This window comes from Pituophis catenifer, unplaced genomic scaffold (assembly GCF_029215685.1).
Source record: "Pituophis catenifer annectens isolate HBS135680 unplaced genomic scaffold, rPitCat1.0.hap2 SCAF_5, whole genome shotgun sequence".
In the NCBI taxonomy this organism is placed as follows: domain Eukaryota; kingdom Metazoa; phylum Chordata; class Lepidosauria; order Squamata; family Colubridae; genus Pituophis; species Pituophis catenifer.
Genome location: NW_027256885.1, coordinates 7,614,125 through 7,626,437, shown reverse-complemented (window position 1 = coordinate 7,626,437; position 12,313 = coordinate 7,614,125). Strand labels below are relative to the sequence as shown.

General features: G+C 49.3%; 1 protein-coding gene across 1 annotated transcript in view; it reads left to right on the top strand.

Moving 5' to 3' along the window:
* Positions 1-434: 434 nt before the first annotated feature.
* Positions 435-12,313, top strand: part of LOC139317562 (sushi domain-containing protein 2-like) — a 55,934-nt gene continuing 44,055 nt past the window's right edge. Inside the window, 3 exon segments of the mRNA XM_070944657.1 lie at positions 435-489; positions 2,219-2,390; positions 3,051-3,252. Of these exon segments, the coding sequence (XP_070800758.1) occupies positions 435-489; positions 2,219-2,390; positions 3,051-3,252 (429 nt within the window).

Genomic DNA, 12,313 nt, shown 5'->3' with positions numbered 1-12,313 from the left:
ATTACATTGTATCGTTGTGTTGGCTTTGGCTGCTGTTCCTCTACACCATTTAGTTGTCTGAAATGGTTGATACATTTAGAAATAAGGCATAAAGAAAAGGAAGGATAAATAGGCCACAAGCCAAACATTTCAAGGAACAGAATAAACCCAGCAGAGTCCCAGGAAACAGCTCCATAGAGAAGGGAAAGGAAAGGAAAATGCCATGGGAAGATGAGGGAACAAGGTGGGAAAGGGAAATGCAGGTCAGATGGTTGTGGGAACGCAATGCCTCCCCGGCCAGAGAAAGGATGGCTTGCATGGCCCCTTTGTGGCACCCCCGTGGCAGGGGTGGGAGCCTACCGGTTTAACAACCAGTTCATTAAGTGCACCAGATGCATACAGAGTTTGGAGAAAACTCACCTTCCACATTGCTGCCGGCAAGGAAAACAGCTGAGATGCGGCAATCCACTCTGCCGTACCGATCAGCTGGGTTCAGAAACGGAAATATAGGTGAGTATAACACAGGGACAGGTGGGCGGGCCCACTTCAAAATCAGAGCGAACCGGTTCAATCACAGCTGATAGTCGGAGCTAACAGTTCGCCCAAACCAGTCCAAACTGGTAGAATCCCACCACTGTGGCCCATGACTGGCATCCATATAGCAAAGGATGGCTTCAGATGGGCTATCCCAAACTCTAACTTGGGCTTCAGAGAAAAAGCAAAGTTTTAAAGACTGGCATGGCTGGAGTCCTCCAAATCCCCAAGTTTCCTTATCCAAAGTTGAGGCACCACCGTAGAGGAAGTGTGCCACCTCTGCCCTGTTCTACATCTACTCTCTCAAGTCTCATGGGGCGGGAAGCTCCAATCACAGACAGGCAATTCCACCAATCAGCCAGCCAGGGGTGAGATTCAGAAATTTTAGCAACTGGTTCTTTGTTCGGTTACTGAGTGGGCATGGCCATGGTGGGTGTGGCCTACTCGGCCTCCTGCACCACGGTAGGGGGCATTTTCACACTCCCCAGGCTCTGGAGGGTTTTCTCGAGCCTCCGGGAGGGCGAAAACAGCCTACCCCGGGCTCCAGAGGCCCTCCAGAGGCCGGAAATAGGCCGGTTTTTGGACTTCCAGAACTTCTGGTAGGCCCATATTTCACCCTCCCAGAGCATCCGTGTGGGCCCTGCACTTACCTGGCATTCAAAACGGGCTGCATGGAGACTCCTGGGAGAGGCAGGGCGTGGTGGGCGGGGTCAGCCAGTCCTTGCAACTACCGGTTAGCGGCAACTACCAGATTAAAATTAACATCCCGTTCTCCTGAACCAGTCCAAACCAGCTGAATCCCACCCCTGCAGCCAGCCCATGTCATGAAAGGCTTCAGAAGTATAACTAACACACTGAATTGTACCGCGAAGCCTCTAGGAAGCCAGTGGCAGCTTCTGATCTGGTGGGGTTACTTTACGTGGTACCCCCAAAACTGTCTCTGCTCTGCTGCATTCTAAGCCAATTATGGTCCCCCAGATGGCCTCCGACAGCTGCCCCACGTAAAGCACATTGCGGTAGGCCAAGAGGGAAGGGAAGAAGGAATGGGCACTCCAAGAGGGAGCCATCCAAAGGCTTCTGGGCCTCAACCCATCCGCTCGGCAAGCAGGAGCCGTGAGTCCAATAGGACCTCCAACGCACACACTAGCACCACCTGGCACAGCAACAACACAATTCTTCACCACCAGTGGTGGCTCTGCCTTAAACGGCTGCAAAATGGCATCCACAATGGATGGAAAAGCTGCTGTTTGGCCACAAGACCCATCCTGTCAAGACTCTCTCCATCCCAGGTGCCAACTGCTGCATTGGCCTGCAGGCATCCCCTCTCTGGCCACTGGCCCCAGCTGGGCTGGAAGAAGCCCTCCTGTGGCAGAGGAGCACAGGGCTATTGCCAGGCAGACCCAAGTGTGACAGTCTTAGAGACAGTGGCCTGCCTGTGTGGAAAGTGCAGCTGCCGGGCTTGGGTTTCCAGGAGCTCCCACTGTCCCAGCTGCAGCTTTTGTTTCGCCCAGAAGGACATTGGAGGGAGGGGGGCTGGATCCAGCAGCATCCTCCTGCGGTGGCTTGAGGTGCAGCTGGCGGGATGTTTCAAGTCTCTTCCTTCCTTCCTTCCTTCCTTCCTTCCTTCCTTCCTTCCTTCCTTCCTTCCTTCCTTCCTTCCTTCCCTCCCTCCCTCCCTCCCTCCCTCCCTCCCTCCCTTGTCCAGGCAAGCCTTATTCTGACAACTGGACAGCTGAGTGGAAGTACCTCTACTCTCTGGAGCGGAACTACCCAAATACAGGACACTTCAGGTTCCTGCCTACTCCCTCTGCTCAGTACGGGGGCTGGGAAATGGGTGCGCTGAGGATTTCTGCCAATGCCTCTTCTGAAGGCCAGCAGTGAGTATCCCAGGTGCTTCTGGGAAGGTGCGTCAAGGCCCTCTTGACCCCGACCGGCAAGCGTGGGAAAACAGGGAGGGTGGCTACATGCAGCTGGTTGCAACAGGCTTCTGGCACAAAAGGTCCACTTTCTCTCAAGCAGCTTTCCCCAGTGAGATCAGCTGATCCCACTAAGATTCCCAGTTCCTCCTGGTGAAGCAACTCAGCTTCTTTCACGCCGCTTGCCACCTGTGGCTCCCCATCCTTGTTTCACTGAATAGGGGCCTCGTTTTAATGGCTTCCTGGTCTGGATCAATCCCCAACTGGGTCAGGCCCAATTAATATTTGGTTTTGAGACCTCCAGGAAATGGCAGAGCTGTCCCTAGACTGGGAACTTTAAAGGATCTTGGAAAAAGACGGCACCCCTGGCAAATCCCGTCGTCTTCTCCAGAGAATTACAGGGACGACTCTGACGGTTCCACAAAATGAACCCGACTCAAAGGAGCTATGACTTGCACTGTTTTCCAACACAAAATGGATCGGGCGAAGTAAAAAAGTCATTCCTTAGAAATGAGCTGCTCCCACGAGTGCAACCCAGACCAGATTTGGCTGCCCACCTCGTGTCCTGGTAACTTTGCCAGCCTGTTTGAGTCTTCTCCCTCTGGTTCTCCCCGACATCAGAAACGTGGCTGCCATCTGGAGCACGGAGCACGCCATGGCCTGGCACCTGGAGGAGGCCTTCCGGAAGGACTCCACTGCCTGGGCTGCAGCCAAGTGCCAGCAGTGGGACAGGAAGGAGGCGGACCTGCCCAGGTTCCTGGAGGAGATTCCCGACTGTCCCTGCACTTCGGCCCAAGCCCGAGCTGACTCCAGCCGCTTTCACGTAAGTCCCGGTTGCCTGGCCCAGAGAGGCTGCTTAAGACAGGGGTGTTCCAGGCTGGCTGTTAAGGTGGCACGTGGTTATTCTGGTCTCACAGGCCCCGAAATGAACTGATGCCTTTGAAGGGCTCCTGGTCAAAGCAGAAATTTGATGGGATGATCGTCCCCCGGTGCTCAAACCCTGAGAACTGTTGGGGGGGGAGGGAAGGGAAGGGAGGCTTCCTAATGGTGGGGCATCCTGGCAAAAGCAGAGATGGAGAAGTCCTGCAAAGGGTCCTCTTCGGGCTGGAGGGGGAAGGGGCCAGACTCTCAGGGGCTCTCCTACACCTGCCCCCCCCCCAATCTGGGAAGGCAGAAAAGACCCTCTGCTCTTCTGCTCCTTGGGTCACGTTAGGCAGCGGCAGGACAGGGACCTGGATGGTGAGGCTGGCCGAGCATCAGTTTCCTCTTGGCACCAGTCCCTGCAGCTCCCTTTGCCCACCTGCACCCACTCCAGAGTGTGGCATAAGAGTGCAGGGTGGTCCAGAAGGGCAGAGTGCGCACTAGAACTGTCTGATCTTCCCCCCTCTCAATGGGAGCAAAACGAAGGAGGGTCGCTAATCTAATTGGATGGCTTTTCCTGCCTCTCTTTGACTCATTGACCCTCCTCAAGGGAAGCCGGTTTTACGTGCAAGCCAGGCAAAACATGGGCAGCTCTCAATGCTGCCAACCAACCGGCAGCCTGGGCAGCCAATGAACTGAGAGGAAATGGTACAGAGAGCGACGCCTCCAGAAGGTTGGGCATGTGGCCACCAGAGGCTCCCGTTCCTCTCTTCTTCAGACCGAGTCACGAGAAGTTTTCGGGACAGACGGCAAGTTCACGTATCTCTCACCATTTATTTGTTCACCATGTTTATGTAGCCTCACCCGACTGGCATGGGGGTTGCCGCCTGCCCCAGCCTCTCGATGAGACAAGCGACACAGAAATCTAATCAGTACAATAAATAATAACCCCTATCCTGCCATAGACCAGAGGCTGGCAAAGGGCACTACCACCTTGGCACACGAGGAAGCTTGACAGGGGCTCCTCCCTGCATTCCTCTCCCCTGGCACCAAACCGAATCAGCTCCAAGAGAAGAACATTCGGGCAGGAGGCGTGTTTTGTAGATCACTAAACCAACAGGTTTCGCAGGCTGTCGAAACTCCTCCTTTGCATCCCAGGATTTAGGTCCGAAAGGCAACGCACGGGTACCCCAGCCTGGCCTAGGGATCAAGGCACCAGACTAGAACCCGGGAGTCTGGGAGTTCCAGTCCCACCTCGGGCATCAAAGCTGCTCTGTGTGTGTGACCCTGGGCCAGTCACCCTCTCTGGGCCCAATCCACTTCATGGTTATGGTGGAGGAGGAGGAGGAAGGAGTGTTAAGTGTGTTTGTTGCCTTGAGCAACTTACGAAGTAAGAAAAGTGGGATCAAAATCCAATAAAAAAATAAACTATTACTCTAAAATCATCTCCAAGACCGGAAGACAGAGCCAGGAGGCCAAAGGGGAGGGGTCACCCCACATCAGCTGGGAGGGGTCGAGAGGCCCAGGGCCGATTCCTATGGATTGCTCCAGCCACAGAGGGATCCATTATGACCCACCCACATCCAATGATAACCAGCCCTAGGCTGCATAAAGGGGGTGGGGTGGGGAGCATTGCATTGGTCGGGTGAAGCTGCCTCGGGTCAGAGGGACCAGCTGAAGCCTCATCTGAAAACCCTTCTCTGGGGCGGGAGACAAGGGGGCACCCTGGCTGGCTCAGCACCCTCCTGGTGGTACGCTGGACACTGCCTTAGCCTGGAGCCCGCCCCAATCCCTCCCTGCCTGCCTGCCTGCCTGCCTGCCTGCCTGCCTGCCTGCCTTGGAAAGAGAGTTAGGGTTAAGGCAGGGCAGGAGTCGGCAACCTTAAACCTTAAACACTCAGAGCCATTTGGACCTGTTTCCCACAGAAAAGAAACCACCAGGAGCCACAAAAGCCTTTTGACATCTAAAATGAAGATAATGCTGCATATATCGATTTTTTACCTTTATGCTATGTACAAAAAACTATACTGTGTTGCATTTCTGTAATCAATGAACTGCTATAGAGAAAACACATTTTTGTTTCTGCATGCAACAAAAACATTTTGAACTCTGAAAAAAAAATGAGTCGAAAAGCTCAATGAATCACGTGCCGGCAGGTGTTGCACATTGGCGGTTGTGACGCATGTTTTTGTTATGTCCTTATAAGGACATCCGCCCGGATTGGCTGCCAGCCATCGGGCGGGAAAATTTGAATCTCTGTCAGGGGCGGTGCGACTGCCGGAGCGAATATAAGGAGAGCTCCGGCAGCGCGCCCTCAGTCTTGTCTTGTTACTTTTGTAGCTAATAAAGTTACTAAATGTATCGAGCTGGTCACGTCTTCATTTCCTGCGCCTGATCTAACACTGGCGACGAAGGACTAGAGAAGAGAACCTGAGCAAGACTCGTGGCACGATCGCCCACCGAGCTGAAGTCACTAAACCACAGCGACCCTCAGAATGGCAACTCCGCAAGCTCCGATTGCCGCACTGAACCCATTCGACCCATCCCGAGAGAAGTGGAGGTCGTACATGGTCCGATTCCAGCAGTTCCTGCGAGGCAATGGCTACCAGAACCTCGACGATGAGCGGAAAAGAGCCCTCTTCCTGGCTCACTGCGGATCGGACATCCTGGAGATGGCGATTGACCTCGTGGCACCCAGGGACATTGAGGAGATGTCCTGGAACGACCTGCAGGAAGTCCTACAGGAGCACTACGCACCCACAGGCACCCCAATCGCCAACAGGTTCACCTTCCAACAGAGAAACCAGCGGGAAGGTGAATCCATCAAGGAATTCGTGGCAGCGCTTCGCCAAATCGCTGCCAACTGCGAGTTCGACAACGTGGACAATGCCATCCGAGACCGCGTTGTTTTTGGAATGAGAGATGTGGGTCTGCAGAAGAAGTTCCTCAGCCAAAAGAGGATCCCACTCAAAGACGTCCTCGACGAAGCAACAGCGGCTGAAACATCCGAGAAGGCAGCCGCCGCGATGGTAAAAGCTAGAGGGATCCACAAGATCCACAAGTCGGGCCTGACCTCATCAGACGACTCAACCACGCAATCCGAGTCTGATGAGGAAAGGGCCGTCCACAAGGTTTCCCGCCCCCCCAGGCGGGAAAACCCACAGCATGGCGACCGGGGAGAACGATGCGGCAGCTGCAAAGGCGACCACCCCAGGGCAACCTGCAGATGGAGGGACGCAACCTGCCGCCGATGCCTGAAGAGGGGGCACATCGCCGAGGCCTGCAGAGCAGCAGATCCAGCCCCGGAACCGCCCAGACCACGATTCCGCGAGAATCGCAAAGATAACCAGAGGACATCCAAACGGTCCTCGAACCAGCCCAGGCACGGGGAGGAGGAATATCCCCGTAACAGGACTGTGCACCAGACCACCATCGCACACACAAGCGACGAGGGGACCACCAAGTTCCACGTGACGCTGCTGGCAGAGGGGTCACCGTGCAAGATGGAGGTAGATTCCGGATCCGCCTACTCCATCATGGACTGGCAGCACCTACAGCAGCTGAAGCCATCCTGCAAGAAGACCCAGCTGAAAACCCCGAAGTCGAGGCTTGTGGACTTCAACAGAAACCCCATTGGAATCCTGGGCAGAACCACCATCCACATCAAATACAAGGACTTTAACGGAGAGCTGCCCATCACCATCGTGGAGAACAGCCGACCGAACCTGTTAGGAGTGGAGTGGTTTAAGCCGCTGGGGCTTTCCATCGAGGGCATCCACGAAATCCATAGGGACGAACTCGACACCATCCTCGAAGAGTTCAAAGAAGTCTTCGATGGTAAACTGGGGAAATTTGTGGGGAGGCCAATTTCCTTTAATCTGGACAAGGGAATCACCCCAATCAGGCTTAAGCCCCGCCGAGTTCCGTTTGCCCTGCGGCCGAAAGTAGACGAACAGCTGGATAAGCTGATCGCCCAGGGCGTTCTGGAACCGATCGATCATGCCTCATGGGAGACCCCCATTGTGACCCCACTGAAGCATGATGGGTCTGTGCGCATCTGCGCCGACTACCGTTGTACATCAACAAGGCATTGGCACAGAGCGCATACCCAGTCCCAGTCGTGCAACATCTGTTGCATTCCCTGGGAACGGGCTCAATTTTCGCGAAACTGGACCTGGCCCAGGCTTACCAGCAACTGCCAGTGGATGAAACAACGGCGGAGGCACAAACAATTGTCACGCACAGGGGGGCATTCAAATGTAACCGCCTCCAATTTGGAGTCAGCGCTGCCCCAGGCATTTTCCAATCTATGATGGAACGCCTTCTCCAAGGCGTTCCAGGGGTGGTGCCTTACTTCGACGATGTGCTAATCTCCGGTGACTCTCGAGCTCAACTCCTTGAAAGACTCAGGCTTGTCCTGCAGCGTTTCAAGCAGAGCTGTGGAGTCGGGAGATAAATGTTCCGACTCCGACTCCGACTCCTCAGTTTTTTGTACTTCCGACTCCGACTCCGACTCCGACTCCCCGACTCCGACTCCTCTGTATTAATATGCGAATGTATTTTATACATTCCTTGAAGGAAAGAAAGGCAACATACATGTCATTACCACAGGACTACTGGCTGGGAAGCCAACAGTCTACTGTATTGAACAGTTTAAGCAAAAGACAAACACAATGAAAACAACAAAGTTTTATTAATTTTTTTTTATTAATTTAATTAATCAAGTTGCTGGATAGTAGCAGCAGGCATAAACATCAGGAACAGGAACTTTACCAGTTCAAAAATACAAACCACATTATTTGGTTGTTTTAGAACAAAAACAAAGCTTATCTATATGAACCAAAAACAAAATCTGTAAAACCTAGAAATGGTTTATATTAATCTTGAAATGTAGTTATAGGCTTAGCAAATGCAAATCAATTCAATGTAGAGTTCTAAGGAAGAGAATTGCCTCTGCCAGATCCTCTTTCATAGAGGCTCTTAAGTCAGACTTTATTATTTTTAGGGCTGAAAATAATCTTTCGACACTGACTTGGGTGGGTGGCATTGCAGTAACTATTCTGGCCACATCACTAACGATCTCTGGATAAACAAGGATGGCTTCTTCAACAGTAAGTTTTGATGAGCGATCATACTTTTCAACTTCTTTTAGTGCTTTATAAAACTCCTGTTGGAATTTTTTTATTTGGACATTTACTGGTTCTGTAATGCTTATGCGACGTCGCTTTCCTTTAGCAACTTCCATTTTGTCTAAGAAGGAATCAAAGTCTAATTCTTCGTTTGAAGAAGATGATTCTGAGTTACCACTATTGCTTAAAAGAACTCCATCCTCCTGTGGAGGTATTTCAGGTCGTAATCCCTTCATGCGAACTGCTACATCATAGAGGGCCTTTTTCCCAGTAGCAATCTGTTTACTGTTCAATAAAAGTCGGCTCATTGGGTCGACATAAATAGCCGCTAACAAGATTTCATTTTCCAGCAAAAGACTCTCTCTTTTCATCATTGAAGATGCAATGCCCTCAGCTATTAACCCTCCATTTTTGTTCAGGCGATATAACAGGCTCTTCCATTCCAAGAGGAATTTACCCGGGGTTAGATCATCACATTGCAACCTCTTGGTGACAGTGAAGGGGTGAGAAAGAAGGTTCTCCAGCTCTTTTGTTTGTGTCCACTGGCTTGCAGTTAATGCAAGATTTTCATTGTCCATTTCTTCTATGAAGTCTTTAAGTTCAAGCAAACGCTTCACCATTAAATAAGTGCTTCCCCAGCGAGTTGTTTGATCCAAAATGGCTCCTTTTCCTGCACGTCTTTTCAAAATTGCATCTGTTTTTGGGGCCCTGGCTGCAACAGTTACTTGCCGTAATTTGCCAATTAATGTAGCTGCATGGCGATCTTTTAATCCATCTCTTATGGCAAGTTGCAGTGTATGAACAGCACATCGCATATGATGAATAGTAGCAAGCTTCAATGCTTCTTCAACAAAGTTGTCTAAAAAAATGTCAGCATTCTCTTCAGTTTCTAAACTTTCTCTAATACTTGCAGAGCTGTCTTCCTCTAAGTCTAATATCTGTTTGATACCTTCTTCATCTGCCTTCATCTTCTCAATTGTGCTCAACATGTTAGAAGCGTTATCTGTCACAACACATAAAATCTGTTCCTTTTTAATTTCAAAATCTTCTAGAACACCCTCCACTAACTTCTGAAGGTAATCACTGGTGTGATGTGCCTGAGTGTCCTTTACTCCGAGGGTCCGTGTTATTGTTTTGTTATTTTCATCCACAAATCTAACATTAATAGCGAAATAATTGACTCTGTGACGTGTGCATGCATCCATTTTAAGGAAGACAAAACGTCCTTTCATAACTTTCTGTAGTTCTTCCTTTTTACATTTGGCCTCCTCAATTATAAGTTTCCTTATACTTTCTCTTTCCAGAGAAACACCAAGTTTTTTTGCCATTTCTCCATTTAGGCCTAAAAAGGCTGTCTGTGAAAAGAAGGATAGTGGTACACTATTCTTTACTACCATTTCAATAATGTGGTGTTTGAATTTTTCTGGTGTCATCCTTATGGTAACTTTGTCAGATATAAAGAATTTTCTTATTTGTGATTGTTCTCCAGTAGATTTCTGAACGTTTTTTGTCACAGAAGTAGATGCAATGTTTTCATTGCTATCTTTCTCATTCACGGCTTCTAACACTTTGGGATGAAAACGCTGTAAGTGTCTTTTCAAATTTGATGCTCTTGTAGGTGCATTTTTATCAGGCCCACTGAAACTGCTAATTTTTGCATCACATTGTTTTTCACCATCATCATCTTTTCTAATACATTGGCACACGTAATGTTTTCCATCACTTGATAATGCAAAGTGCTCATAAACAGTAGACTTTGTTGTGTTTGTTGTTAGCAGTCTTTTTGCCATTGTTTAGGATGCCTCTTTCCCTAAAATATAAAATATGTTATACTAACTGGCATATAATTAGATTTTTAATATCAACATACACAGTCTTGTAAGTTGTACGTACATGGCTTTATACAAACAAATAAGCTATATATCCCAGCACTAAACCTAGACATGATTTGTCCTATACAATATAAACACTTACAGTTGAATCCAAGAAGCTGTTCCACCAAGTTCTTCTAAGCCAGTGGTTCTCAACCTTCCTAATGCCGCGACCCTTTAATACAGTTCCTCATGTTGTGGTGACCCCCAACCAGGGGTGGGTTCTAAATTTTTTTACTACCGGTTCTGTGGGCGTGGCTTATTTTGTGGGCATGGCTTGGAGGTTATGTGACTGGGTGGGTGTGGCTAGCTGGTCATGTGACCGGGTGGCCATGGCTATGTGTATAGAGGGCTGAAAAAAGTCATTTCTGACAGGTCCTCGCACTTTTGACTGGTCCTCACACTTATGACCATCCTCACATTTATGCCCGTGCAGCATTTTTAACAACCATGTCACTCATTTCACAACTGCTTCTCTTCACCATGGTGACAAGATAGGGCAAAAACGTAAAATGTGAGGACAGTCGTAAGTTCGAGGACTGGTCAAAAGGGAGAGGACCAGTCAGAAATAACTTTTTCAGCCCTCTGAGTAGTCCATATACATAAAAGGATACAGCAATAGAGAGGGATGAAGGAAGGGAAGGGAAATTAGAGTAGGAGTGAGGGTAAGAGAGGGAGGAAGAGAGGAGGAGAAGGAGAAAGGAAGAGGAAGTAGGGAGGAGAAGAAGAGGGTGAGGAAGAGAAAGTAAGAAGGAAAGAAAAGAGAGAGGTGGTAGGTTTGAGGAGAAAGATTGCTGTACAATAAAAAAGATGAAAGGGAAGAAAGCCAACCCCAAACAAATATAAAGATATTAAGATAAAGAATGAATTGTTAAACTTTAAAGAATAAAAGAGAACAAATATGAATAAATAACAATAATTAGAAACACACATACAAACATACAATGTATTTTCTTTGAACAGAGTATTTGGCCGGTTCATAAATTTAAACAGTGTTTAGTCATGTTTAAAGTTTAAGCTAACAATCAGAGTTACAAGTTTTTATAGCCTTAGCTGAATGACAGCAGTTTTTCCAATGGTTTACAGCTTCAGTCTTGAACTATTGACCCTCCATTCCCTTCACTTATGCAAGTGTCTCTAGTCCTGCAAAAAACATATTTACTTAATCCCTTATCAGTGAGAGGCTAGGTTACCCATGGACGCTGCGTTCCCTGTAACAGCAGAACACAACACTATGAAAAGTATAAGTATTGCCACTCCTAATTGTGCGTTGCGTGCCTTATAGTGAAGCACATGAAAAGCATGCTTCTTCACGGTCACTTAACGTGTTCATTTTGCGGTTACGTGAGGCACTGCATGCATTGGTCTTTATTCTTACAGTAGAGAAGTCATTAATTATAACTTTTTGTGAATTGGGACATTTAAACTTGCTTTTTTTAAAATTCCAATCTAAATTTAGTAGGAGTCGGAGTCGGAGTCGGTGCATTGTTTGCCGACTCCGACTCCGACTCCAGGTACCCAAAATTTCCTCCGACTCCGACTCCTCGACTCCGACTCCGACTCCGACTCCACAGCACTGGTTTCAAGGCCAAGGGTTTGAGGGTCAGGCGGGACAAGTGCATCATAGGAGTACAGGAAGTCAAGTTCCTGGGCTATCTCATTGATAGCACTGGCATCCACCCCACCAAATCAAAAGTGGAAGCAATCCATGAAGCTCCAAGCCCAAAAAACAAAACGGAGCTTCAGGCATTCCTTGGGTTGCTCAACTTCTACGCAATTTTTCTAAAACAGAAAGCCACAGTTGCTGAGCCACTCCACCGCCTGCTGGGGAAATCGGCTTCCTGGAAGTGGGGCCAGGAAGAGGAAGCAGCATTCCGGGCCATAAAAGGACTATTGACGTCCAAGAGAGTCCTCATCCAATACAGCGAGATGCTCCCCATCAAGCTGACCTGTGATGCGTCGCCTTACGGGGTGGGGGCAGTTCTCAGCCACGAACTGCCCAACGGCACGGAAGCCCCGATTG